Source organism: Staurois parvus, unplaced genomic scaffold, assembly GCF_062004578.1.
Source record: "Staurois parvus isolate SC_StPar_1 unplaced genomic scaffold, SC_StPar_1.0 ptg000548l, whole genome shotgun sequence".
In the NCBI taxonomy this organism is placed as follows: Eukaryota; Metazoa; Chordata; class Amphibia; order Anura; family Ranidae; genus Staurois; species Staurois parvus.
In genome coordinates this window covers 6,343,314-6,370,058 of record NW_028318344.1, presented here as the reverse complement: position 1 = coordinate 6,370,058, position 26,745 = coordinate 6,343,314, and the positions used below count along the sequence as shown (strand labels likewise).

The 26,745-nt window shown below is 41.9% G+C and overlaps 1 protein-coding gene across 1 annotated transcript in view; it reads right to left on the bottom strand.

Annotated features, from left to right (window-relative positions):
* The window catches only part of EMP3 (epithelial membrane protein 3 (MAM blood group)), an 86,360-nt gene that overhangs the window by 26,626 nt on the left and 32,989 nt on the right, over positions 1 to 26,745 (bottom strand). The window contains exon 2 of the mRNA XM_089690980.1: positions 5,808 to 5,893. Within this exon, the coding sequence (XP_089547106.1) occupies positions 5,808 to 5,885 (78 nt within the window). The 5' untranslated portion in view covers positions 5,886 to 5,893. The remainder of the gene's footprint in view (positions 1 to 5,807; positions 5,894 to 26,745) is intronic.

The following is a 26,745-nucleotide window of genomic DNA, read 5'->3' as shown; positions in this document are numbered from 1 at the left end:
GGGGGATTGATAGAGAGTTGAAATACAAGCTCAACAGCTAGAACTGAAGGACCAGCAGGTTAGAGTGTAGATGATCTCATGTCACAGACTTTGGAGATACCAAGTAAAAAAGAAATCCCAGGATGTATCTTTGCTGCATGAGGTGGGTCAGCTGGGTAACTTTGGGAAACCTTATCGCTCATATGGTAAGAGGGGACCAACCCAATCTGAGCCCTGTGGATCAAGGAGGAAATAATCTATTGAGATGGGTTGCTATTATTTTTGCCAGTAATTTAATATCCAGGTTCAGCAGGGATATTGGGAGATAATTAGAGTTTTTGGTGATATCTTTTTTAGGTTTCTGGGGTATTGCGATGTGCAGAAAGGAAAGAGTTGCTGGCTGTTCCCATTTTTTGAGTAAATTAAACAGGTTGCCAAGATGGAGGTTGAATAGGTCACTAAATTTCTCCTAATAAAATCTAGGTCTGGGGCTTTGTTGCTTTTTTAGAGATTTTATGGCCAAAGTAATCCCCAGAGGGTGACAGGGTGATGTTAGCATCTAAACAGGACCCATGTGTTCTTCAGAGATTTCAGAGAAGGAAAGATTTTGGAACTTTATTTGCTAGGGAGGCATTGAAAGTCATAAGTTTAGAATTGATTTTGGCGAGGTGGTTGCGCAAGTATTTAAGAAGGGCTTGCTGTCCACATATCATCAGGTTGATATAGAGAAAAAGGATAAGAAGTTTTAGAAAGCATGCATTGTTGCCTATTGAGGAAAGGGCCAGGCTTGTTGGCTTGAGCATAGAAAAATTGTTTTTTCCAATGGAGCACTCTTTCACTTTTAAAGTTATCTCCTGACAAATTCCAGATGGTTTTGGAGAACAACGGAGGGAGACTGTTTCTAGGCCCTCTCTAGGTCAGAAAGGTGAGCTGATAAAGTTGAGCCTATATTTTGGCTTCTTAGTGTTTTTGCAAGCTGTAGCTAGACTAAGAGTTCTCCTGCAGTGTGGTTTTATGCTCTTCCTAAAGAGATTTAGGGAGGCCTACATTTTTTTTTTATTATTACATTACAATACCAATGTGGTTTGGGTCTTTTTAAGTTTGTTTAAAATGTTTTATACATGTAAGCTTTGCTTTTTTTTTTAATAAACTCTTTATTTTACAAATAAACATTTAAGGTGGTTGCAGTCACTTTTTTCCCCTAATATAAAATACGTTATATTTAAGTTCTCTGTGCAATGGTATTGCACGGAGCAGCCCCGAACCTCCTCTTTTGGGTCCCCTGCTAGAGCTCTAGGCTCCTCCTGTTCTCTGTGTGCCACCATAGGAAGCCATTTCCTATGGTGTCACACGTGCGGTCTCATTCCCTATCTGTGCTGTGTGTGCCCATTGACACACATCAGAGCCTAAAGCAATGTCACTTTGTTAATGGCAGTGGAAAATCAACTGATTTACTGGCAGAATCAACAAGTAATAAAACTACAGGGGTGACTCAGAAAAGCAAAAACTGCTGTGTTAATGATATTGACATTATATACAGTATGTTATTTATAGATTTTGCTCATAGTTTCAATTTAGCACAGGTTACACCCTCGACAAAGTTATTGATTTATCGCAAGGTACTCAAACATTCTCAATGATAATGGTCATGTAACAGTAATGGTTTCAATTAAATCTAGTACATTTTATTATTGCAATGTTGCTACTGATAGTTTGTTTTTCCCAAAGGACTAGACTCACAAAGAAAATAGCATTAGAGCTATATTGGTGTAGTTTCCATGACAAATCACTTGTATAAATGTGTTAAAGACGCTAACGTGTTGAATCATCTTAGTGCTTGTTGTACATGTCTTATACACTGGCAAGTTCTCCTGCTGAATAGTGCAGATTTGTCTCCCACCAAAGAAGTCTCAGTAAAACAAACAGTAGGTGTAGGTAAGAGCTTGGGTGGTCTATCAGACTCCCCAAGCAGCAGTGCCCAGAGTTGGCTCTTTAATTAGGCAAATTATGCAGTCGCCTAAGGCCTCACATTCACAGGGGCCTCACAGCCTCCAGATTTGCTTAACGCAGTGTTTCTCAAACAGGGTTTCTATTTGTCAGTCCAGGCAGCTGACAGGTAGATTGCATGGACATACGTGCAGGGAAGCATCTGACAGCTGATGCGGCTGATTCTATTAGCTGTAGCGTGCTGTTCCCCACTGGCCCCTCCTCCCCTCCTGTCCATCCTGAGTGCTTGTATGTGACATCATCTGCGATGGGCAGGGTGAGAGGAGGGGAGGAGAGGTCAGGGGGAACACCACGCCATTGGAGGTCTATTGAAAGCTGCCTCTGAAGCCGGGTTGTGCCCAACAGTCTGTCCCACACAATGTTCTCTGTCCCATGTATTATGTGCTCCATGGAGCAGGGCCCTTCTATCCCTCTTGTATTGAACTGTATTATTGCTGTATTGTCTCCCTTTATATTGTAAAGCGCTGAGCAAACTGCTGGCGCTATATAAATCCTATATAATAATAATAATTGTGCCCTGACCAATGTAAAGTGCTCTGTCCCATGTAATGTGCCCTGTGCTCTGTCCCATATAATGTACCCTGTCCCATGTAATGTGCCCTGGGCTCTGTCCCATGTAATGTTCCCTGGGCTATGTCCCATGTAATGTGCCCTGCCTCCATGTAATGTGCCCTGCTCCCACATAATGTGCCTTGCTCTCATGTACTGTGCCCTGCCTCCACAAAATGTGCCCTGTCCCCACATAGTGTTCCCTGCTTCCATGTAATGTTCCCTGCTTCCCCCTTATGTCGAGAGCCCTCCTGAGCCCATATACCCTGCCCTGATGCCCCCCCCCCAACACTCTGTGTATCCCAAGTTGGACCCAAAATGGAACATCTCTGAAAAAAAAAGAAAGCAAAAGTTTCACATAAAATAGGTACATTTTAATAGTTTTTCTTCTATTTAATGCTATTTCTAAAAGTGATTGTTATTATCAACAGCTCGATGATCATAGCGATGTTCTATGAGCTGTAGATGGGAACATTATTTCAATTTTTTTTGCCAGGGGTTCCTCAGGGTAAGAAGGTTGAAAAACACTATCTTAACACATGACCCCAGTTTAAGAGCCCTATCTCATTCACCTCTTCTGGAGCTCCGCCCACCAGCAGTGAGGATCCGCGCACGTCACCCCTCCATCCACAGAACAGTATTATCAGTGCTGGGTCTACCAGGAAGGGCACTCCACAGAACAGTATTATCAGTGCTGGGTCTACCAGGAAGGGCACTCCACAGAACAGTGTTATCAGTGCTGGGTCTACCAGGAAGGGCACTCCACAGAACAGTGTTATCAGTGCTGGGTCTACCAGGAAGGGCACTCCACAGAACAGTATTATCAGTGCAGCAGATGAGGGGTTAGTGGAGTCAGAGAGGTGCAGTGGTTGACATCTCATGTCTCCGCCTAGGGTTGGTATGTACCGAGACGCTGCAAACCTGCAATTGACTTTTTTCCACCCTCCATCGACCCCTCCCCGGCCTAACACATTGGGGGGGAGTTACAGGTTACAGCACACCTAAATTGTTAGCCCCACTCCTGAATCAATAATGGTTGCCTAACCCAGTGTTTCTCAACCTTTTTTCAGTCAAGGCACCCTTTGAAATTATGGACAGTCCCGAGGCACTCTGCAAAAATTATGGACAGTCTTGAGGCACCCCATTCTAAAATGGGGTGCCTCAAGGCTGTCCATAATTTTAAAAGAGCACCACATTCTAAAAAATGAACAACTATTCTAATAGTTTTATATAATATAGTAACATCCACACATGTAGGACACCCAACATTAGAGGTGATTTATTTTTCCAAAGCAAATACACCTTTGCACGCTGGTACTGACTAGTATGCCAGTGTTTCTCTTCTCCCTCAGTTTTTCTCCATCACAGAGCTAATGTGACTCCAGCACTACCAGAGAGGGGCAGGGGAGGGTCAAACTAGGATGCTGTGCAGGCAGCTGACATTCTCCTTATCAACTGATGATGTCATTGGTTGTCAAGACACCATCAGCTAGAAGGTCATAATGGTGCACAATGAAAACCTGTGACCTTGTGTAACTAAAAGGCAGGCTCATTCCACCTGCTGGTTTGTATACAAGTTTTGGGAATTTTTTAGACATTTTGCCAAGGCACCCCTGAAGAAATCTCAAGGCACCCCAGGGTGTCTGGGCACCCTGGATAAGAAAAGCTGGCCTAACCCATCTCCCAGTTAATTTTTATCGCTTGAATTATTTTTTCCATTATGGCTGTGAGTGGGTCCTCATGTCTAAGTTTTGCCTAAGGCCTCACAAAGTCTGGAGCTGCCTCTGGTAGTGCCTATAACATATGATTTGTTACTAGGGTACTGTACAGCTTTGCCTCCATTGGGATAGGCTCAGTTATTGAGTTGATCATGGGAATAATGTTACAATCAACTAGCAAACAGGGGCTTAACTGTAATTTCACTTTCATTGAAGGTGACATTCTATACAGGGTATTTTTACATGAGTTACTTTAACTTGCATTTCCTCAATACTATCAAGCTGTGGCTGAACCTTAAATGTCAGATGAATTATTTTAAACATTCCTCCAAGAGATGAATATTTAGTGCAGTATCCCCTAGCAAAAAAAGTAGGTTAGAACCTCTGTCAGGCTTTTATTGTTTTAGCATATAAGGGGAATTTTCCATATCTACTCTATATATGGTTACATAGTTGGGTTGAAAAGTTAAAGTTTGTGTCAAAGCTGTGCTCTCTGCAGGACCTGACCAATATTATAGGACATGTCACCAGCACTCCTGTGGTTTTCTTTTCACTCATTTATTGTGAAAGCATCATCATCCATAAGATCAGGCTTATATAAACTATGTAAGAAGGAATGAGGGGGGGTGTATCAGCGCAATCACTGCTGAGAGTCCTTAGTAATATAGTTAGGGGTAATGGTGGTCCGTATAGCACTGAGGGCAAAGCTTCTAAATAGGCTGTAGCAGACTCTGTGGATGAGAGAAGGAGAGAAGCGCCTCTAAGTGCAATATGTCTCTCTATATGTGTAGGAACACTCACATAGATAGGATATATAGGCATAAAAACCGTGCTAAAACAGTAAGGTGGTCTCCAGGGTGAAGAGCCATCATCTGCTGAGGTGTGGAGCGGTCAGCTTGCCGCTGGAGCAGCGTGGTAGCCGGCCGGCGTGCACGTCCTCCCTCTGAGCTTGGTGGAACGCATGCTGGAACGGCATGGCCGTGATGACGTCAGATACCCAGGGTGCACTGCAACGCGTTTCGGAGCATGCGCTGGCCGTGGAAGGTGGAAGTGCGCTCCTTTTTCAAGCATGGGGAGATGGAGCGCACTTCTGCCTTCCACGGCCAGCGCATGCTCCGAAACGAGTAGGGGGAGATTCATCCATCATTGCTGTTTAGCCCCATGGATGAACAAGAGAAATCAAAGAGTGTATGGCCAGCCTGAGGTTGGAAAATGATACACATCCATCAAGTTGAACTGAATGACCAGAATAAATTTATTTAAAAAATCTTGCACTTTTAAAACGGTAAGAACTGTAAAAAACCCCTTATAAAGTGTGGTCCAGTTTTCTGTTACAGGGAATATTTCTTCCTGATCCCCGAAGGCAATCATATACTCCCTGGTTCACCATTACAGTACAGTAATATTTGTAATAAATATTAACAGGCATCTATATTTTGTGCATTTCCAACCTTTTTTTTGATTGGGCAGGTCACTAATAATTTCTCATACTTTTACTTCAACTTGTGTCTTCATATGGATTCATTGAATAGACTACATTATATTCTTGCTTACATTGTCAAGGGTGGCAACAAAGAGGATGATCAAGATGACGATGTGTAGGGCAGTTACTCCAAACAGCAAATAGCTCATCTTTAAATCTGTAAGGGAAGGAATAAAAAGCAGTCAGTTATCACTCATTATTATAACTAGGACTAATTGTTAATGTTCAGTATGCTGCTGCATTTATAGTAATTTTTTGTATGAGAATCTAGGGATTCTGTTTACCACTACATGGGGTATTTACCATGTGAGGCAGATCATTATACAAAATGATTCTATACTGCACTACCTATACTCCAGTATATAAAAAAGAAACATACGAATGCAGCATTGATTTATTCATGAGTTATTACAATTCATTTTTAAAATACAACTAGTGCAAAAGCCTGATTAAATGTAGGGGGTTATTTACTAAAATTGGTTTCTTTGCAGAGCTGCACCAGATTTTGCATGCTCCAGTTTTAGTAAATCTTACCCACAGTGTTCAAATCTAGTTTAAAGCTGATAATGGAGATTTGCCAGCACAATGCAGACATTTTTAATTATGCTACCCATTACTCCCCTCCCCCCAACCCCATTGCATTTAACAGGAAAATTTAAGTTTAGGAGTAAAATGTAAAAGCAAGTAAAAAAACAAGCAACAAATGTTGAATAAAACCTTTTTTTTAAAGTTATCCTATGTGAATGAAAACATGTAACAAAAATAAAATAGGCATTATCCAGAATTAAGGGCAAAAGTGGAAATACACTTTAAGGTAATATTAAAGGCAATTTTTTTTAAAATAACAAACATGTTATACTTACCTGCTCTGTGCAATGGTTTTGCACAGAGCAGCCCTGATCCTCCTCCTGGCCCGTCCTTCTTACCGAGTGCCCCCAGAGCAAGCAGCTTGCTATGGGGGCACCCGAGCAGCCTCACTCCCAAGCTGCTGCTCTGTGTGTCCACTCATACACAGAGGAGAGGAATGTCACCAGCACACCGAGAATCTCCAAAATGGGTCCAAAGCTTTATTAAGTGATCACATTGTTACAGCAAGAGCAATGTTTCGGAGCCTCGCAGGACCCCTTTATCAGTTATCATCATATGCCTGATGAAGGGGTCCTGAGAGGCTCTGAAACATTGCTCTTGCTGTAATTATGTGATCACTTAATAAAGCTTTGGACTCATTTTGAAGATTCTTGGTATGCTGGTGACATTTTATTCCTCTGACTACTCTCGATGGTTACTGCAGCACTAACTTACACACACAGCCATCTTTAAACGCAGGAACATGTGTGTTCAAATCATGCATTCTCATTCATACACAGAGCCGTGGTTCGGCCCTGCCCTTTCTCTCTTCTCCTTTGCTCACTGGCTGTGATTGACATTGGCTCCTGCTGCTGTCTTATCCAATGAGAGGGGAGAGTCCCTGGAGAGCCAAGGCTCTCGTGAACATCGTTGGATCACAATGGAGCTCAGGTAAGTATTAGGGGGAGCTGGAGAGGGGGGAGTTGCACACAGAAGGAAAAAAAACTTGAGTCTTTGCCATGAAGTTAAGCATATATATACATTTATTAAACAGATCATTTTGTTTTTCACAGATTAAAAGTTTAGTAAAGATTCATAAGCAGCATTAGTAACAACACTTATAAAAGTACATCACCATTACAAAGATACATTCCCATATACATGCCTTATATTTCTCACCAATTAACACAAGTTTACACATTTGCAGGTTCCCAGACATTGTTCATCACGCATCTCTGAAATGAGGTTTAATACCCAATGAAAGGGTCACTTTTCTCAATGAGTTTCACAAATGTTTGATCTGCTTCTTCAGGAGTTTGGGGGAAATGTCTCTTGGGTGTGAGGAATATGTATAGGACAGTGCTTCCTCACATTGTATCAAGGTGCCACAGAATACCATTACAAGGTGTGGGTCAAACAGCATAATTCTTTTCAGGAAAAAGCTGGATCCCAATGCATTGTCTGACAGAAGCCATGGAGGCAGGAGGCAGCCCCTCCACAATCAATTTTTATTATCTGCCTGTACTTAAGCTTTTCGAAATCTGTGATTGATTCATATTTGGTCTGGCCAAGTCCATCTGTAACTGAAACACAGATTCTGTGTGGAATTAGCTTTCAAAAAAGAATGTTTTAAACATTATGTTTCCATTTCTGAAACAGGCCATGTTTTTTTATTATATTTCTTAAACAGGGGACCAAATGAATATGTTGCTTGTGGCCCACTTTATTTATAGTCAGTAAAGCTGTGTCTGTTCCTACCTCCTTTATTTGTATCTGTGAATTGATGTAAAGGAAGAGTGGTCACACAATATTTTAAAGTAGAACTCCAGCCAAAAATATGTAGATAAATAAGATAAGGCTATTCAATTATTAAGCCTATTAAAAAATAAAAAAAAATTAAACCACCTTTGCTTCAATATTCACCTTCAATCCAGTTTTCTTTCACAATACTTTTTTTTTTTTCTGAAACTAGATGTCCTCAATCTGATTACCAGCAACAGTCAACCCACTTCCACTGAGCCAAGGTCGCCTTAGTCTTGCCCCAGCCTGTGACTGGACAGGGAAAAGAGAAGCAGCAGTGTTGAAATAATTTCTGTCACTCGCTGTGTTCTCCACCTATCAACATGCTTCTTGTCAGTATTTGAACAAATGGTTCCTTGTGCCACTTCTTCCTCTCACACTCCAGCCCTATTGTATAGGGATAGCAAGAAGAAGATACCAGCTCAAATTTAGGTACTTACACAGCTTGAATTTAACCCCTTTGCGCCTAAGGGTAAAACAAATCTTAATACCTAAGCACAATTTTGCAAATATTACATGTGTTAGCAAAACTGTACATATCATCATAACTACTTTGTGCTTCCAGGTGGATTATACCTTGTTTTTTTCAGGACAAATTGGGCTTTCATTTGGTGGGAAATGGTAATGGATATCTTCAGATTTTTTTTTATTATCCAAGGAAACCTGACCCAATGTAGTAAAAAAAAAAAAATGTTTTTACATTTAGCTGTATATTTCTTGTTACTACCATAACCTACCACCAAAGAACAACCCAAAATAATTTTTTCTGCTCCTGATGATTGCAGCAATACCACATATGTGTGTGTTAGTTGTTGTTTGTATCCATAGTACAGCCCAGAAACAATAAAGCGCATTTTGCTTTTTTTTTATCCTGCCAGTAACTGACACTGATACTAATTGAGCAAAAAAAAAAGAAAACTGACCCTGAACTTGACCTAAACACTAACCCCGACACTGACCCAAATCAAACCTTGATCTAGTTTTTTTTTTACTAAAAATTTTTTAATTATTTTATTTATTTATTTATTTACACACACACACTTGTTTTGTTTTTTTTCCCTCTGAAAGGCCAGAGAGAGATACAATGTATCTCTCTCCTCCATTTAGCGAGAGAAAACACGAGGGCAGGCTTCACAGTGACTGATCATTGTGTTGGCCAATCAGAGTATATTATAGCGATCAGGTGACCCAGAATCGTGAGTTCTGGGTCCTGATTGTTAGAACGGGACCCAGGGCTTTCAGTGAGACCCCGGTCTCTGTGCTGGGAGTATGGTGTGTGGCGCGCTCCTATCACAAAGACAGGTACGCAAATTAGCAGCTACATGAAAAAAAGCCCAGTCCAGTGGGGCTGCATATTTGCATACGGTCGGCTCGAAGGGTTCAAAAACTATATTTGATCATGTATTATTGATTATAGATCTTCATTAATTTCTATCTTTTATATCTGACTTTTTTTTTTAATTCTTTAATAACATTTAGAGGCAAAGGGACTCCAAAAAAGTAGTACCCCTTCATGTCTATGTATTGTGTCTGTTCTGGTGTATTGCCAGCCCATGGAAAAAAAATATGCTGCCTTAATGCAATGCAAGGTACCACACATGTGCGTTAACGCAACACACCAGAGTGGGAAATTCTGCAGCCCCACTGTGCCTGCATGTGGATTCCCCACATGCAAGCCGCCTGCATGTCACTGCGTGCCCCCCTCCCCTTGTCTCGGCGGGCACAGTGCGGCCCTGATGTAACCGTGCTCTGCACCCGCCAGAGATAAAGGTTGCGCTCCCTGTACGTGGGCAGATTGAGGGGGCGGGGCTTATTTCCACGGCAACTCGACACCAGGGCCTCCGTTGCCTGGCAATCTGGGAGCATCCTGGCCCGGAGATAAAAGACCGGAGCCGGACCCTGGCACAGGTATCTTCCCCTGCTCGCAACCCAGGGTGCTGTGAGAGGTTCTGTGCTGCGGCCAGACCCTACAGCCAAGCCATACGTAACCCATTGCCTGCCAGTCTGCCTTCTGCTGTGTGCCCCGGCCTTAACCATTGCCTGCCAGTCTGCCTTCTGCTGTGTGCCCTGGACTTAGCCATTGCCTGCCAGTCTGCCTTCTGCTGTGTGCCCCCTGGACTTAACCATTGCCTGCCAGTCTGCCTTCTGCTGTGTGCCCCCTGGACTTAACCATTGCCTGCCAGAGCCTGCCTTCTGCTGTGTGCCCCCTGGACTTAACCATTGCCTGCCAGTCTGCCTTCTGCTGTGTGCCCCGAACTTAACCCATTGCCTGCCAGTCTGCCTTCTGCTGTGTGCCCAGAACTTAACCCATTGCCTGCCACACTGCCGCCCTGTTGTGTGCTCCTTGTGTTTCCCACCCTGTGGTACGGACTTAACTTTTGTTTTGCAAAAATCTTTCAATAAAAGCCTTGTGTGCCCCACTGTTCTCTGCATGTGTTCTGTCCCACCTGCCTTCTGCTGTGTGCCTCGGCCTTAGCCATTGCCTGCCAATGTGCCTTCTGCTGTGTGCCCCCTGGACTTAACCATTGCCTGCCAGTCTGCCTTATGCTGTGTGCCCCCTGGACTTAACCATTGCCTGCCAGTCTGCCTTATGCTGTGTGCTCCCTGGACTTAACCATTGCCTGCCAGTCTGCCTTCTGCTGTGTGCTCCCTGGACTTAACCATTGCCTGCCAGTCTGCCTTATGCTGTGTGCTCCCTGGACTTAACCATTGCCTGCCAGTCTGCCTTATGCTGTGTGCTCCCTGGACTTAACCATTGCCTGCCAGTCTGCCTTCTGCTGTGTGCTCCCTGGACTTAACCATTGCCTGCCAGTCTGCCTTATGCTGTGTGCTCCCTGGACTTAACCATTGCCTGCCAGCCTGCCTTCTGCTGTGTGCCCCTTGGACCTAACCATTGCCTGCCAGAGCCTGCCTTCTGCTGTGTGCCCCCTGGACTTAACCATTGCCTGCCAGTCTGCCTTCTGCTGTGTGCCCTGAACTTAACCTATTGCCTGCCAGTCTGCCTTCTGCTGTGTGCCCCGAACTTAACCCATTGGCTGCCACACTGCCGCCCTGTTGTGTGCTCCTTGTGTTTCCCACCCTGTGGTACCTACTTAACTTTGATTTTGCAAAAATCTTTCAATAAAAGCCTTGTGTGGCCCACTGCTCTCTGCGTGTGTTCTGTCCCACCTACACCTCTGTCACACACCTTTTGCTGAAAAGCATAATATATGCAGATTTTAAACTGCTAGGCTCAAAAGGGCCATTACCTAGTCTACTGCATAATTTTAAGCTTTATGAAGTGCACAGTATATTAATATTGTATACTTATTGAACAGAATATAAGAACTTTGCCTATAAAAAAATATTTTATTTTGTGCATGTGGTGGTCTCAACTAGATCTTGGAACTCTGCAGCCAAATTGTGCGGCTGACCAGAACAGTATGATAATATACAATAAATGGCATATTTCCACCTTAGCTAACAGTACACTGCAGCTAGAAAACTGGGACTTTGTGTTTCCATTCTTTGTGAAGTTTTAATCATCTGTTATTCGAAACTGTATGAGAAACTGTATGAAGTTATATTAAAAATCCAGCAATAGCTAGGGCTGAGTAAAGATTGAAAAAAATAAAGCTATGTTAAAATAAAAACAATTTAGGAGCTGGCTTATGGGGTGATCTACCACATGCTCGAAGAAACACCAGCCCCAAAATTTATTTGATTAGATATTTGATTTAATAAAAAAGAAAAATCTGCATTCTGTGTCAAACCCTAAAGTGTTAAACCTCCCTGAACTGTAAAGGAAATTTGTAAAAAACTGTATTTTAATTTGTATGCTTTGCCTATGTATTGCACACTGCACTCATTGTGCACACCGCACTAATAATGTTTTCATTACATTTGCATTCCTTCAAGTCCTGATTAGAAATCAGCCTGCCTATGTAACACCCCTTGTTACCATAAAAGTACAATTGTAATATTAATGTGATACCTACGTAATCGCCTGTATAAAAAAACTTCACATGCGCCAAATAAACAGAACAGTTATTTGGAAAGATGCTGAGTGCATCTTTTAGTGTCTGTTCCCTACTGCTGTAGGTATTATTAATTTGGAACCACTAATCAATATGAGGATAGGAGTTTCCTATCTATAAAATTTTCAGTATTTATGTCCACATCAGATGGCAAGCTTTGCCTTGGAGGGGATTTACAGGTGACCCTGAAAATCCGACACGAGTAGCCTGAGACGATCTGGGAATTTCTGATAATCAGCTGGCTGAGACTTGCTTACATTTGATTTATCAGACTTCCTTAATCAGTAAGGCATTTTTCTGGACAAAGGGTACCTATTTTACTCCCCTTAATCGAACTTTATTGATTGGTGGTTATATGTTATGTTGTCACTGTCTACTGTCCTTTGGAGTGTTATACGTAGATAAGAAAAGTAAGAATGGTGCTTAATGGGTTATATGAAGCACACGTCTGCTGTAATAGATCTAAAGGGAAGAGGGTACAGGCACATGTAGAGAAGAGACAACTGGCCAGTCATTATGGAATGGAAGGTAAGAGGGTACCCTCAGAAAATGCCCAGCGCAAGAGGAGTGCTAGAGAATACATGAACTGTAGGTGCGGTTCCACCTACACTGAGCCCCCAGATAAAAGATTAAAGTGGACAGGGATCCACAATGGGTAACAGGGTTACCAAGTCCACAGGGACTAAGAATCATGCAAATTAAACAGCTAGAGGAACAACTATCTATTTGAGCAGGATAGATGCAAGGTGACAGACAACGTAACATAAGACATACAGTTGCAAGAAAAAGTATGTGAACCCCTTGGGATTATGTGGAGTTTTGCATGAATTGGGCATAAAATGTGCTCTGAACATCATCTAATTCACAACAATAGAAGAACACAGTCTGCTGAACATAATACTACACAAACATTAGATGTTGCCACGGTTTAATTGCACATAACATGTAAACATTCACAGTGCAGGGAGGAAAAATTATGTGAACCTTTGGACATAATAACTGGTTGACCCTCCTTTGGCAGCAATAACCTCAACCAAACGTTTCCTGTAGTTGCAGATCAGACCTGCACAACGATCTGGAGTAATTTTGGACCACTTCTGTTCACAAAACTGTTTCAGTGTAGCAATATTCTTGGGATGTCTGGTGTGATTCGCTCTCTTAAGGTCATGCCACAGCATTTCAATCGGGTTGAGGTCAGGACTCTGACTGGGCCACTCCAGAAGACGTATTCTGTGCTGTTGCAGCCATTGTTTTGTTGAATTACTTGTATGCTTTGGGTCATTGTCCTGTTGCATCACCCATCCTCTGCAGAGCTTCAGTTGGCAGACAGATGGTCGTACGTTTTCCTACAAAATGTCTTGATAAACTCTGGAATTCATTTTCCCATCAATGACAACAATTCGTCTATGCCCTGAGGCAGCAAAGCAGCCCCAAACCATGATGCTCCCTCTGCCATGTTTTACAGTGGGGATGAGGTTTTGATGTTGGTGTGCTGTGCCTTTTTTTCTCCACACATAGTGTTGTGTGTTCTTCCCAAACAACTCAATCTTGGTTTCATCTGTCCACAGTATATTTTGCCAGTAGTGCTGTGGAACATCCAGGTGCTCTTTTGCAAACTTCAAAGGTGCTGCAATATTCTTTTTGGACAGCAATGGCTTCCTCTGTGGTGTCCTCCCATGTACTCCATTCTTGTTTAATGTTTTCCTTATTGTAGATGTGTCAACAAAAATGTTAGCATGTGCCAGAGATTTCTGTAGGTCTTTAGCTGACACTCTGGGATTCTTCTTTACCTCATGCAGCATTCTGCGCTGTGCTCTTGCAGTCATTTTTACAGGACGACCACGCCTCGGGAGAGTAGCAACAGTGCTAAACTTTCTCCATTTGTAGACAGTCTGTCTTACCGTGGACACATGAACATAAAGACTTCTGGAGATACTTTTGTAACCCTTTCCAGCTTCATGCAAGTCAACAATTCTTGATCGTAGGTCTTCTGAGAGCTCTTTTCTGCGAGGCATGGTTCACATCAGACAGTGCTTCTTGAAACCAGTAAACCCAAAACAGGTGTGTGTTTTTTAAGGGCAGGAGAGCTGTCAGCAACACATCCAATATCATCACACTGATTGGAGTCAAGGTTGGCTCACTCCTGGCTCCAATTAGCTCTGGGAAAAGTCATTAAGCTAGGGCCTCACATACTTTTTCCTCCCTGCACTGTGAATGTTTACATGTTATGTGCAATTAAACCATGGCAACATCTAATGTTTGTGTAGTATTATGTTCAGCAGACTTTGTTCTTCTATTGTTGTGACTTAGATGACGTTCAGAGCACATTTTATGCCCAATTCATGCAAAACTCCACGAAATCCCAAGGGGTTCACATACTTTTTTTTGCAACTGTAAGGGGACATTTTAATGTTAAATTGTGGAATGAATTTAGAGTAAGGCTCAACAACTAGTAAATTCTAAAACAAGGGAAAAAGCCAAAACAGAGAAATGAGAATCAAATTGTATAGAAATAATATAATTTATGGACCTGGCCCAAACAGTATACTTTATATGTGGTCAGAGAAGCAAGATGGGATGAGCACTATGGCTGCCCATCTGATCATGGAAGCTGGAGTAAGTTAAAGCGGAGTTCCACTCAAAAGCGGATCTCCACATATTTGCCTCCTCCCCCCTTCCACTGCCTTATTTGGCACCTTTTGTGGGGGGAGCGGATACCTGTTTTTGACAGGTACCCGCTTCCACTTCCGGGTCAGTTCTTTCACAGGTCCCAGAAGACTGCCGGACTAATCAGGAGGTGCGGCGCGACATGCGCATGCGAAGTGGGCCCCAGGCTGTGAAGCCACAAGTAGTCACAGCCTGGAGCCCACAGAAGAATCATGTGTGTATATATATACATATATATATATATATATATGTATACGTGATTTTGTATTTCCGGGTAGGCGCCCTACCCGTGCCACCATTGACCATTGGTGGCTACAGCTATCGATCAACGGGTCTCAGCCGGAGATTCCCCGCTGGCACTCGGCGATTGCCGAGAAACTCTGACAGAGGAGAGGTCTGTATGTAAACAATACAGCACCAGCATGCTGCTTTGCTTACACAGTAAACGCACACAACACATTATGTTAAACAGCACACAGTGCACAGTTAGCCCTTTGATTGCCCCACATGTTAACTCCTTCCTGCTCAGTGTCATTAGTACAGTGTCAGTGCTTTTTATTGGCACTAATCACTGTATTACTGTCACCAGGGATGTCAGTGGCAGTTAGTTAGTCCCCCCCCCCCAGTGTCAGAATGTCAGTGGTATTTGATCGGCTCTGCATTTTTTTATTTTTTGCACTAGAAACTAAAAAAAAATAACAATTTTTTTAAAAAAATATGTATTTTTGACTTTTTTCTCTAAAACATATCCAGTAAAAAAATTAAAAAAATCAAATAACGTCATAAATTTAGGACAAAATGTATTCTGCTACGTCTTTGTTAAAAAAAAATCCCAATACGTGTAAATCAATTGGTTTCCGTGAAAGTTATAGCATTTACAAATGGTGGTATAGATACTGGAATTTCTTTTTTTACTAGTAATGGCAGCAATCAGCAATTTATAGCAGGACTGCGGGACTGAGGAGAGCATTCTGACACTGGGGGGGAACTGACTTGGTGTCACTGACATCCCCACCAATACAGTGATCAGTGCTAATAAAAAGCACTGACACTGTAATAACAGCACTGGGCAGGAAGGGGTTAACATGTGTGGCGATCAAAGGGTTAACTGTGTGCTGTTTCACTTTGTTGGCTGTGTGTGTGCTTCACTGCAAGCACACTACTTTGTATGGCTCTGCTATGCAGAGCCATACAAAGCAGTGTGCAGGAACTGACAGGGGTGTTGCTTATACACAGGTCTCTCCCCCATCGGACATACTCGGCAATCACCGGGTAAAGGCGAGTGATCACTGGCTGAGACCCAGTGATTGACAGCAAAGGCAGTGAATGCCCGGAACTGCAAAATCAGGTACTGTGTATATATATGTGATTTTGCGCTCCCGTGCTGCCCTGTAGAAGTGTTTCTGCTACAGGGCAGCGCGGAACCAGTTAATGGTCCCACATTCTGTGCAGCAATTATTGCAAACAGCCCAACTAAATATTTGTCTAATGCAAGCTTCACAAAATATGAGTTTGTATTGTTATTTATATACAAAATCTAACAAAGAAAAAGGCATACCATTGAACCCAGCTACCTTATTGTCTGTGTTGGAGGAGACTGGAGACAAAGAAAAACCACATGTGTTACATTGATGACGTAGGAATCTGCTGCCGTGAGCCCAGTGAGGACACCCCCCCTGTAGACCTAGATATTTGAGTTTTTTGTAGATTTGATCCCAGTTTTATATCAAGGCTGGCAAGACCCATATTGAATATGCAGTTATCACCATTTGGTTCCATTTGAAGGGCTAGAAGTTTTTTTACTTCGGCAGGTAAACCAATCAAGCATGCTAAGTTATATAGTGACCTCCCTTAGGAGTTGCTGAGTTATTTTTGGACTCCCTGTTCTGGACCCCTTTCTGAATGTCCAACCCCTGGCACCATAGGATTCTTTTGACCAGAGCAAATCACTAGGGATGCACCGAAGTATCGGCAGCCGAAATGTTTCGGTCGAAAATAGTGTAATCAGCATTTTGCCGATAGTCAAAAAGGTGCTGATAATGGGCGCCATTTTACCCGTGATTTTTACCATCATCGTACCCACAATTTTACCTGTAATTTTACTGTGATTTTGCATGACATTTTACCCACAATTTTGCTGCAGTTTTACCACGATTTTACCAAGTTTAGGTCAAAGGTCATGTGATTTAAAAAACATCAAAACGCAATACATGTGTGTTTTTGATGGGTTTTCAATGCATTTCAGGCCTGGGTCATACCAATGCAGTTTCTGTTTTGTCTATTCTGCTGGGCATTTTGCGTTTTTTGCATGCACGTTTTTACGCATTTTTTGATGCGTTTTACTTTTTTTAATCACTTCAAGTCTGTTTTTTTTTTTTTTTTTTTTACACTGACTGCTTTTACACCCATAAAGGCTGTAAAAGCAATAATTTCTCCTCTGTGACTGCATTCCTGCAGCCATTGAGAAATACTTTGAGAGCTATATTTGGTCACAGCTTATCACATGGTACAAGGCTGTTGTGATTGGCTTTGTACCATGTGACCTCTGTGATCCCTGAATTCTCAAGTAGTAAGCAATGATGTCAGGAAGTGACGTCTTGTTTACTACTGTTCATGTGATCATTGATTGGCCAATCAGTGATCACATGAATCGGAACCCTCACACAGTGGCCTTGTACAGTGATCTGCACAGATCGTGGTGTTGCGCACTCCCTGGGAGTGTGCACAGGCAATAGATGCGGGGGTACGTTTAGAAACATCCCACCGCATCGGCAATGCTCCCATTCGGCCGTTTATCAGCATGGGCCAGACAGGAAGAGGTTAATGGGGTTTTTTGGCCAACTTGCTGGGCAGATTAAAAACGCAAAATACATCAGTAACGCAGCACATGCATTTTTTATGTGTTTTCAATGCATTTCAGGCCTGATTCATACCAATGCAGTTTGCGTTTTGTCCATTTTGCAGTGCATTTTGGCACGTACATTTTTGCCCACACATTTTATGCGTTTTGTGTTTTTGAATTTTTTTTTTGCCAACTTATTGCTGGGCAGATTCAAAATGCAAAACACATCAAAAACACAACATATGCAATTTTTATGCGTTTTCAATGCATTTCAGGCCTGGTTCACTACAATGCAGTTTGTCTGTTTTACAGTGTTTTGCGGTTTTGCACACACATTACTGCACGCACATTTTTGTACATGGTTGTTTTATGCATTTTGCATTTTTAAAATTTTTTTTGTTTCGGCCAACTTGTTGCTGGGCAGATTAAAAATGCAAAACGCATAAAAAACGCAACATGTGTCCATTTTTTATGTGTTTTCAATGCATTTCAGGCCTTGTTCACACAAATGCAGTTTGCGTTTTGTCAGTTTTGCAGTGTTTTGCATTTTTGCAACCGTGTTTTTGGCGCAATTTTTAATGCTTTTTTTATTTTCTCTTTTGGCCAACTTGTTGTTGGGAAGATTAAAAATGCATGAAAAACACAACCCCTGTTAATTTTTTATGTGTTTTCAATGCATTTCAGGACTGGTTCACACCAATGTAGTTTGCCTTTTGTCAGTTTTGCAGTGCTTTTTATAGATCATTTTGTGTTTGTGCACACGTGTTTTGATGCATTTTTTGATGCGTTTGTCTAAATTTTTTTTTTTTTGGCCAACTTGTTGCTGGTCAGATTAAAAATGCTAAACGCATAATGTGCATTTTTTTATAAATTTTTTGCTGTATTTTTCAATACGTTTCAGGCCTGGTTCACACCAATGCAGTTTATGTTTCGTCCATTTTGCAGTGCATTTTGCGTTTTTGCACACATGTTTTTGCACACACAATTTTTACACTTTTTTATGCGTTTTGTGCATCAAAACGCAATCAAAACGTGGTAAACGTGTGAAAATGCATCAAAAAGCTCTACATGTGTTTTCTGCAGCATCTCCATTGAAGTCTGTTGAACCAGTCCCTGACCTTTTCCAAAAACACAGCAGCTCAAAAAATCATAGATGGGAACGTGTCCCATAGGAAACCATGCTAAATGGACTGTAGTGCATCTCTGCAAAAAGCCCTAAAAAACACATTGGTGTGACCAGGCTTCAATGAGGAGGTGCGTTTTTAGTAAGCTTTTTTAACTCACTAAATATGCACCAATAATGCGGTAAGCAGGATTTCTAACACCACAAGGGAAGTACAATGGACCAGTGTAAAGACATACATTGAATTTAAAGGGAGGCATTTTTATTTTTAATTTTCTTCTGCCTTTTTTTAACGCAAAAGCGCTGCTAAAACTGCTCACTGTGAAAGCAGCCTATTGGCCGAAAAGTTCTGAAAATACATTCATATTCATTTAAATTAATGATGTTAATTAAAAAGTCGAATGTAATGGATATAATACAATTATATATATATAAAATATATTTTTAAAAAACTGTCTATTTTGCTTTCGGTTTTCGGCCAAATGCATCCTGAGACTTCACTTTCAGTCCAAGAATTTCCATTTCGGTGCACCACTACAAAAAACCACCATACAGTAGACTTACACACAAATTAGAGTAAACTGATATGAGGTTTATTTTACATTGCAGTGTAAGCTTGGCTAAACAGTACAAACGGTATGCAGAAAGGCAATGATTATTCTTATATAACAAACATTTTTTTCTGTGTGTTGTATTGTTTCTTTAAACCAAAAGATCATAAAAACCTGTGCTTCAATATCATTACATCATGCTTCAAACGTATACTACCAACATTATCAGTGCAGTAGTGTAAAAAAGTGGAATGTGCAGAAGAAAAAGATCATAAATGCATCCACCGTATAATAAATAAGGAAATTAAGTCAGATATTTGATCCTAGTCCTGCAGGAATCCTTCCGGTGGGGTGAGGTGCTGTAGATGGTGGAGAGGATCCCAAGGTGCTGTGGATGGTCAGGAGTCCAGGGCACCATTGGCCGACCAGAATTAGAAGTACCTGTAATCAGCGTGAACCGCAAGCCGGACGGAAGTGACGTCACACCAGAAGAGTTCGACCGACAGAAGGGAAGAAACAAGCCTACGCGCTCGGAGCTAGCTGCTCCTTCTACAGGCCTGTGTAATGGTGTAATGTAAGAGTGTAATGTCTACATGTTCTATTCATAGGGCATCTGGAGGACTAAAGAGGCCAGTGGACCATATAATCACAAAAAAAATTAATAAAATCACATATGTACATAAAACAAAATGTGTTGATAGATTAGTAGATTAAAATGGGCAAAAAGGTAAGAATTTTAAGGGAAGACTACAAGGCCCAGTGGACTATGTGTAAAAAATAACAATAATGTAGTGTGCGGGACGCACCAGAATACTTAGAATACTAAAATCCTGCTCCTTTTTAGATTCTAATCTCACCAAAGAATGGGCTTATACTGTATATCGGAATTCTGCACACAAAAATGGATTAAGGTCATTATCCAACAAAGAAATAGGAGATTTCATGATCTTAAAGAAAAAATTTCTAATCTATTTTTATCCATTTGTCAATTAACCATTCATCTCTCTTCCTTATGGCTGTCCACACTTAAGAATAATACCAAACAAAAAGAAGATTTACTCATTAAGGACAAATTGGGGAAATTTCAAAGGGACATTAAGGATTATAGTTCCAATAGAATTTTCAATTGGAAAAAGTCTAAAATTCTGGTTAGACCCCCCCAAGGTCCCTCTTTGCCCTTATTACCTAGTCACTTCAGGCTCAATTCCCACCATACAGCCCCAGTACAACCGACTAGACCCATTACTCCTCCAAAACCTATATGCCCCAAAAAGAGACATTACCGGGACAACAAGGAAAATACTGCCAAACAGCTCACCTCCATCAACGATACCATTCATGTTCCCTCTGACTACTCCGGTTTCTACCATTTTCCACCACCACAGTAATGTTCCTTTATCTCTTACTATTAGCATTTGCAACAGTACTTTAATGTCTACAGCCATTGTTTCAGAAAATCCAATTCCATTTCCAACCTATCTACACACACTTCCATAGATACAGAGAGAGATACACAACCGGAAACTTCTATAGGTCTGTCAGGTACCTACCGACGGTAGCTCTAGAGCTCCACAGACCGGATTTCCCCAGGGCGCGGAGTCTAAGCCCCAATCTGCTTGTTCACCAGAGCCCCTGATGGTGGGGATGGACTTGGAGCAGACTGAGACCCGGTCGCGGCCCCTGGGTACACCCAGCTGTGGTAGAGGGAACTGCCAGTGGCACGTAGCAGGGTGAGAGCCTGATGTGAAGAGGCAGAGCAGGCCCGGACTGCAATGGATGGATCCGTGCAGGATGGATGGACGGAACACACTGGAACAATAGCGGAGTCAGACAGGCCGGGTTGGTAACAGTGGAGGCAGAGCGTTACAGAGCAGCAGGCAGAGAATCGTCAGGTCACAAGCCAGGTTCAGCAGCAGGAGATCAGATAATGGGGGACAGGCAGAAGAATAGTAAAACGAGCAAGGAGTCAGGGCAGGAGATGGTCAGCAGTGATCAGGATCAGGCAGGGTTCGGCAACAACTAGATACTCTCACAGGAACAGGATAAACAGAAACAAGACCATATGGCAATGTGAGCATTGCAAGAGCTGGTTTAAATAGCCCGCCCGGCGCCGTCATTGGTGACAGGCGTGCCTGGGTCCTAGTGCCCGCCTGCCTGTATGTCTTGTCGGGATCCTACGCATGTGCAGATTCATGCGCCACGGCGGTTTTCTCGTTCCCTGACAAGGTCACTCCACACAAAACGGTTCCACTGTAGAAACTTTTTTAGGGGTGACCCCCCCCACCCGACTCAATAGCCAAAAGAAAACACATAGAAGAGGTAGAAGGGGTCGTAGAGCGAGGAGAAGGGACAAGATTTGAAGACTACAAAGATCTTCAATCTCTCTTCCCACGTCCTATCCAATCACGAAACATCACTACTCTACAAAGGGCTTAATTTTGCACCTACCACCCAACCAACCAAACCCCTTTACCATATTTAAGGATCTCAACAAGTTTATTAGAGACCTAACAGTTACTAGATTCTACAATATCAAAGCAGCCAAACAGTCAGATGACCTGAGCAGCCAATCCATCTTGGAAGATACTATGTCTCTAGACCAGATGGATAAGGATGCTTTAGAAATACTAAAGGAACTCTACGATAATGATCTTGATGATGCCACTCTGTGGTTTACACGGCACAATCCATTTAGGCCCAAATCCATCTTTAATCCTATTCACAACAAGGGTTTGTATCTACAAACTTTTTACCAAGTCGTATATTCTGGCCTCATTAAAATGTGCCGCAGCCCTTCCAGGTCCAAAAAAACTAACCTCACAAATTCAGAGTTAAAAGCATTAGAGGAGTTATCCCACAATAATAACATCATTATCAAGTCTGCGGACAAAGGAGCTGGGGTCATTACACAAAATAGGGAGGAAAACATCTCAGAAGCTTTAAGATTGCTTTCCAATAAGAACACATATTCAAAATTATCTCACAATCCATTACCGCAATTTAGGGTAGAGGCGTAAGCAATATCAGATAATATTATCTCCAAAAGCGTACCCTTTTTCCCAAGTATCCCCCATGCAAAACGAGAAAAAAAAGCATGGCGTCTCCCCAAAAATTCATACCTTATCCAAGCATACAGCCTGACTGGCCAGGAAAAGGGGGGGGGGGGAGTGAGCATGTGCTCCCCCTTCTGAACCATACCAGGTCACATACCCTTACCATGGAGAGGGTACTAGGAGGCTCTCAGATATCATCATTGACCTCCAACACAATGTCCCACTGTGAATAACATTTCCCCGCCTGGGAGCTGAATGTAAACAAAATGAACTATAGTTGGCCATTGATGTCACCTGGGTTCCCCCACCTCTTAGGTCATTAAGCCAGGGATGTAGGGAAAAGGCTCTTGTCCCCATCAACAAGGGGACAAAATGCTTTGACAGTGGAAGTACCCTGGCAAGGTACCCTTTATATGTTGAGGGTTCATGAGTGGGTGGGGGCCCTTTCTGACTCCCTTTCCAAGCAAGGCAAAGCTGCATACTCAGATAAGGGATTGGTATGAATTTTGGGGGTCATGCTTTTGTTTCTAGTTTTTTGTGTGGGGAACCCCCTTAAATTTCATACCAGACCTAAAAGGGGTATGGCATGGATTTTGGAAGGGACTCTGCTTTTTTCTTCTTATTGCTTGGGGTTCCCCCCTTAAACGCTATACCATCTAGGATGAAGGAGCTGGCATTGATTTTGAGAGGAACAACCTTTGTTTTATTCCAGCGACATGGCTTCCTAGAAAACAATTATGTAATCGTATTCTAGGACACAGATGGCTAGCCCACACAGCATCCTTGGTTGCAACATCCTTCGCACCTAACAAGGGATGAGGCTATTCACTACCTTGAAGAGGAGGCTGTCACATTTAGCGGTACTAGTAACACTGCCAATAAATGTATGACTTCCTGCAGCAACCAGAGGTTTGTTTTAGCTAGCAGGCAGCCAGGCTACCAGTTTGGCAAGCAGTGAACAGTCAGAGTTCACACAAACCCTATATTGCTGCAAACTGAAACCCATTGCCTAGTAATTCATTTCTGGTAGTTTATTTCCTGTCTCCATTCTCTGATACATTTTCCTTTGAAATTGTTCTTTATGTCAAACCATGTTATTGGCACTTTTGGATAGACAAGGTGCTGATGAACTGTTACAGGATGCATGGTTTAGACTGGTCCTTGTTGGTCCATAAGGCTTTATGGTGGTATACAATGGGTGCTGTTCTGTAGCTGGTCCCTGTATGAGAGTTCTCTCTTTTGTACTGGAGGCAGTAAATTGAATCTGCCTAACGTAGCCCAGAAAGCATTGCTGAAGATGTCGGATGGACTTGGAGGAGGTGCTTGCAAAATTACAGATGGATTAGTTTATGGAGATACTTGCAGAATTACAGATGGAATAATTTTGTTCGGCTGAAATACAGTTTAGGTCTTGGTAAGTGACAGGACCTGATACTTCATTGCCATGGAGTATTAGGATGATGACACTGTCAAAGAGTTTAAACCAGACTCTTACCATTGGTTTTAGGTGGTACAGTTGTTTCCTGATGGCATAAAGGTTTTTGCAGACCTTGTCTTTCAAGGTGTCTATAGTTGGCTTGAATCTTCCTGATTGGTAATTTCCAGGCTGAGGTATGTGTACCCTGGGGTATGTGTAGTTATGTGTAGTTGTTTAATGTAAGAGAAAGCTCTTGATTTGTTTTGTGTTTTTCCTTTGAAATACCATATTTAGGTTAATGGGTAGTGCCTGTGTTGGACTGTAGTTCTCCAGCACTTCCACGCTGTCTTGTATGCCCCTCTTGGTTTGTGACAGTAATGAGAGTCATCTGTATTCAGAAAGATCTTCACCTTGGTGTCATTCCTAGAGTTAATCTTAGTGCTGAGGAGGATTCTAGAGCAGCAGCTTCTTATTCCACTCTCCGGTAGTTTGAGGAACAGGCTGGGGTGCCGCCTTAAATTAAATGCCTTCTTAAATTCCATTAACAGGTCAATATTTTTCCCATGTTTTGAATTTTGTAGACATATTTCTTGTTGAGACTGTGCAGGGTATAAATGTGATCTGTGGTGCAATGATTTGCCATGAACCCTGCATGGCTTCTGTTGAGAACATTATGCTGTGTTAGGGCAGTGAGGATTTGTTCGTTTCCCAGCATGCTGTTTACACATATTCCTCTGTACTTGATTGGATTGATCTTATGGATAGTTATTATGAGGTTTTCATACTTGAGAAACCAACACTCAGGAGCAGTTTACATACTGCATTATGTACAGTATATCTGGGCAATTGTGTTTAATCACCTCTGGCAGAATTTCATCAATACCTCTGGCTTTTTTTACTTTTTACTTGAGTTTATCCTCCACAGCATTGCATCTTGTTATGATTGTTCCAAAGTTAGCTTGTATTTTGGAATATCTTTGTAGAGGTTCTTAAAGTAGTTGAACCAGATGTTGCCACTTTGGATGTGGATGTTGATTTCTTGGAAATTGAGCCAATATGATTCCCCACTTCCCAGAATGAGTTTTCCTGAAGTGCATTTTCCAATTGTTGTAGGTTGTGTTTTGTATTTTTCTGTAGGATGCCAAGTGTTATGAGCATTGTCAGGGTCTTTGTGTGTTTTTATTTGAGACTTTCTGTAAATTGTTTCTTAGTGCCTTGCATTCTCTTTCAAATCACTTCTTAAAGTATATATTGGATAGTTTATTGTAGTTGATTCTTTTAGTTTTGAACTTTCTGCAATGGTGTGTAATATTTCTTGGAGGTTATTTGCTGCTTGGTTCACACCTTGTGGGTTTACTGTTGCTTTGGAAGGTTTCATGCTGTGTTCGATTTCTGGTCTGTTAATTACCTCTCTGTATTTTATGGTAGATTGTTTTGATTGTTTAAACTGTAGTGGCAGGTTGTGGAGACCAGTCTGATTATGTTTTGATAGCTTGTTTGAACATTTAATTTTTAGCAGTAGTTGGTTGTGGTCTGGCAAGTGTTTATGGAGTGACTGTAAAGGCATTGATGTGTGTGGGGATCATATCTCTGATGGCATAGTCTATCACACTGTTGCATACATGAGAGCTTAATTTATGTCACAGAGAGTCTTCTTTGGTGTGGCCATTGTGTATGTAAAGTCAGAGACTTATGACAGTGATTTGCAGATCCCAATATGTATGTGTGCCCATCAAAGATAGCATGTTCTGGTATTGAGGTCTCCACAGAGAAGTACAAGGGACTGGCAGTGAGTGACCTCGCTTTGTAAAATCTCATAGATGTCTGGTCTGAAGTATGAGGACTGGGTGTATGCAAATATGGGTATGGGAGTATGGGTGAGGAAATGCATGCTGCACACGTAGATGTCAGATTGAAAGGTGTGGATGGAGCTACTTGTTCTTACTTAGATGTGGATCTGTCCTTTTTTGATTGCTTCAGTGTTTCTCTTGTAGCTCCTTATATCGAACGAATAATAAACAATGCAATTGCAGAAAACTACTAATTCAGTTGACAGCCTTCTCATGTCTATAGCAGCTGAGATGTGTTAGTGACACTGGGGCCAAAAGAAGGATTATGAAAAGATATCATTGAAAGTGTACAAACTACAACAAGGAGACAGAAAGCTCATGCATTAAGGACACAATGGGCTATAATTTTGGGAGATAAGAACTGCACCCACAAATGTACAGGAAATAATCACCTTGGATATAACAGAAGGTTCAGTGCAAAAGTGATCAGGAGCTCACAGACTATAGCTGGCCACAGATGGAACAATTTTATTTCCTGTACCCTCCCACTGAACCATTGTGTTTTCTTGGTGGGGGGGCGAGTGGAACCGATCCTGACGGGAGAACACAATGACTATTGCTAATGGCTATATTAGCCACTAGCAATAATCACGTGTATCATCATCGATCGATCATCTTGGGTACATTCAGCCCGCCCATATTTGGTTCGAATCTCGGCCGGTCCCTGCTGAAGTGGCCAAGATTCAACCTGTCTGTGGCCAGTTTTAGGGGAACGTTGAAATTATACATAATCGGACAGATGTAGAAATGTGGAGGAAGTTGAGCTTTGCTTTTTGTTATACACAGTATAACAATTTGCTAATTCTTAACTTGCACATAGTTTAAAAGTTGAAGCCTACATATGGGTGAGCGTAAGCAAATAAACTTAGTATTCATTTATCCAATGCTCTAAGCCACGTTCTAATGAATTGGTTTCAAACTGAGTCATTAGTGAGAAATGACAGAGTGAGTTCTGTCTGTTATAATCATATTCCCTGTAGTATCTGTTCTGATACACTGTAATTATGATAAATGGTACAATCTCCTACATCATATTTGATTTCATAAACAAGTAATAGGTAATACTATCAATCTTTTATTAAAGTGTTACTAAACCCAGGACCCTGCATTCACTATACAGTAT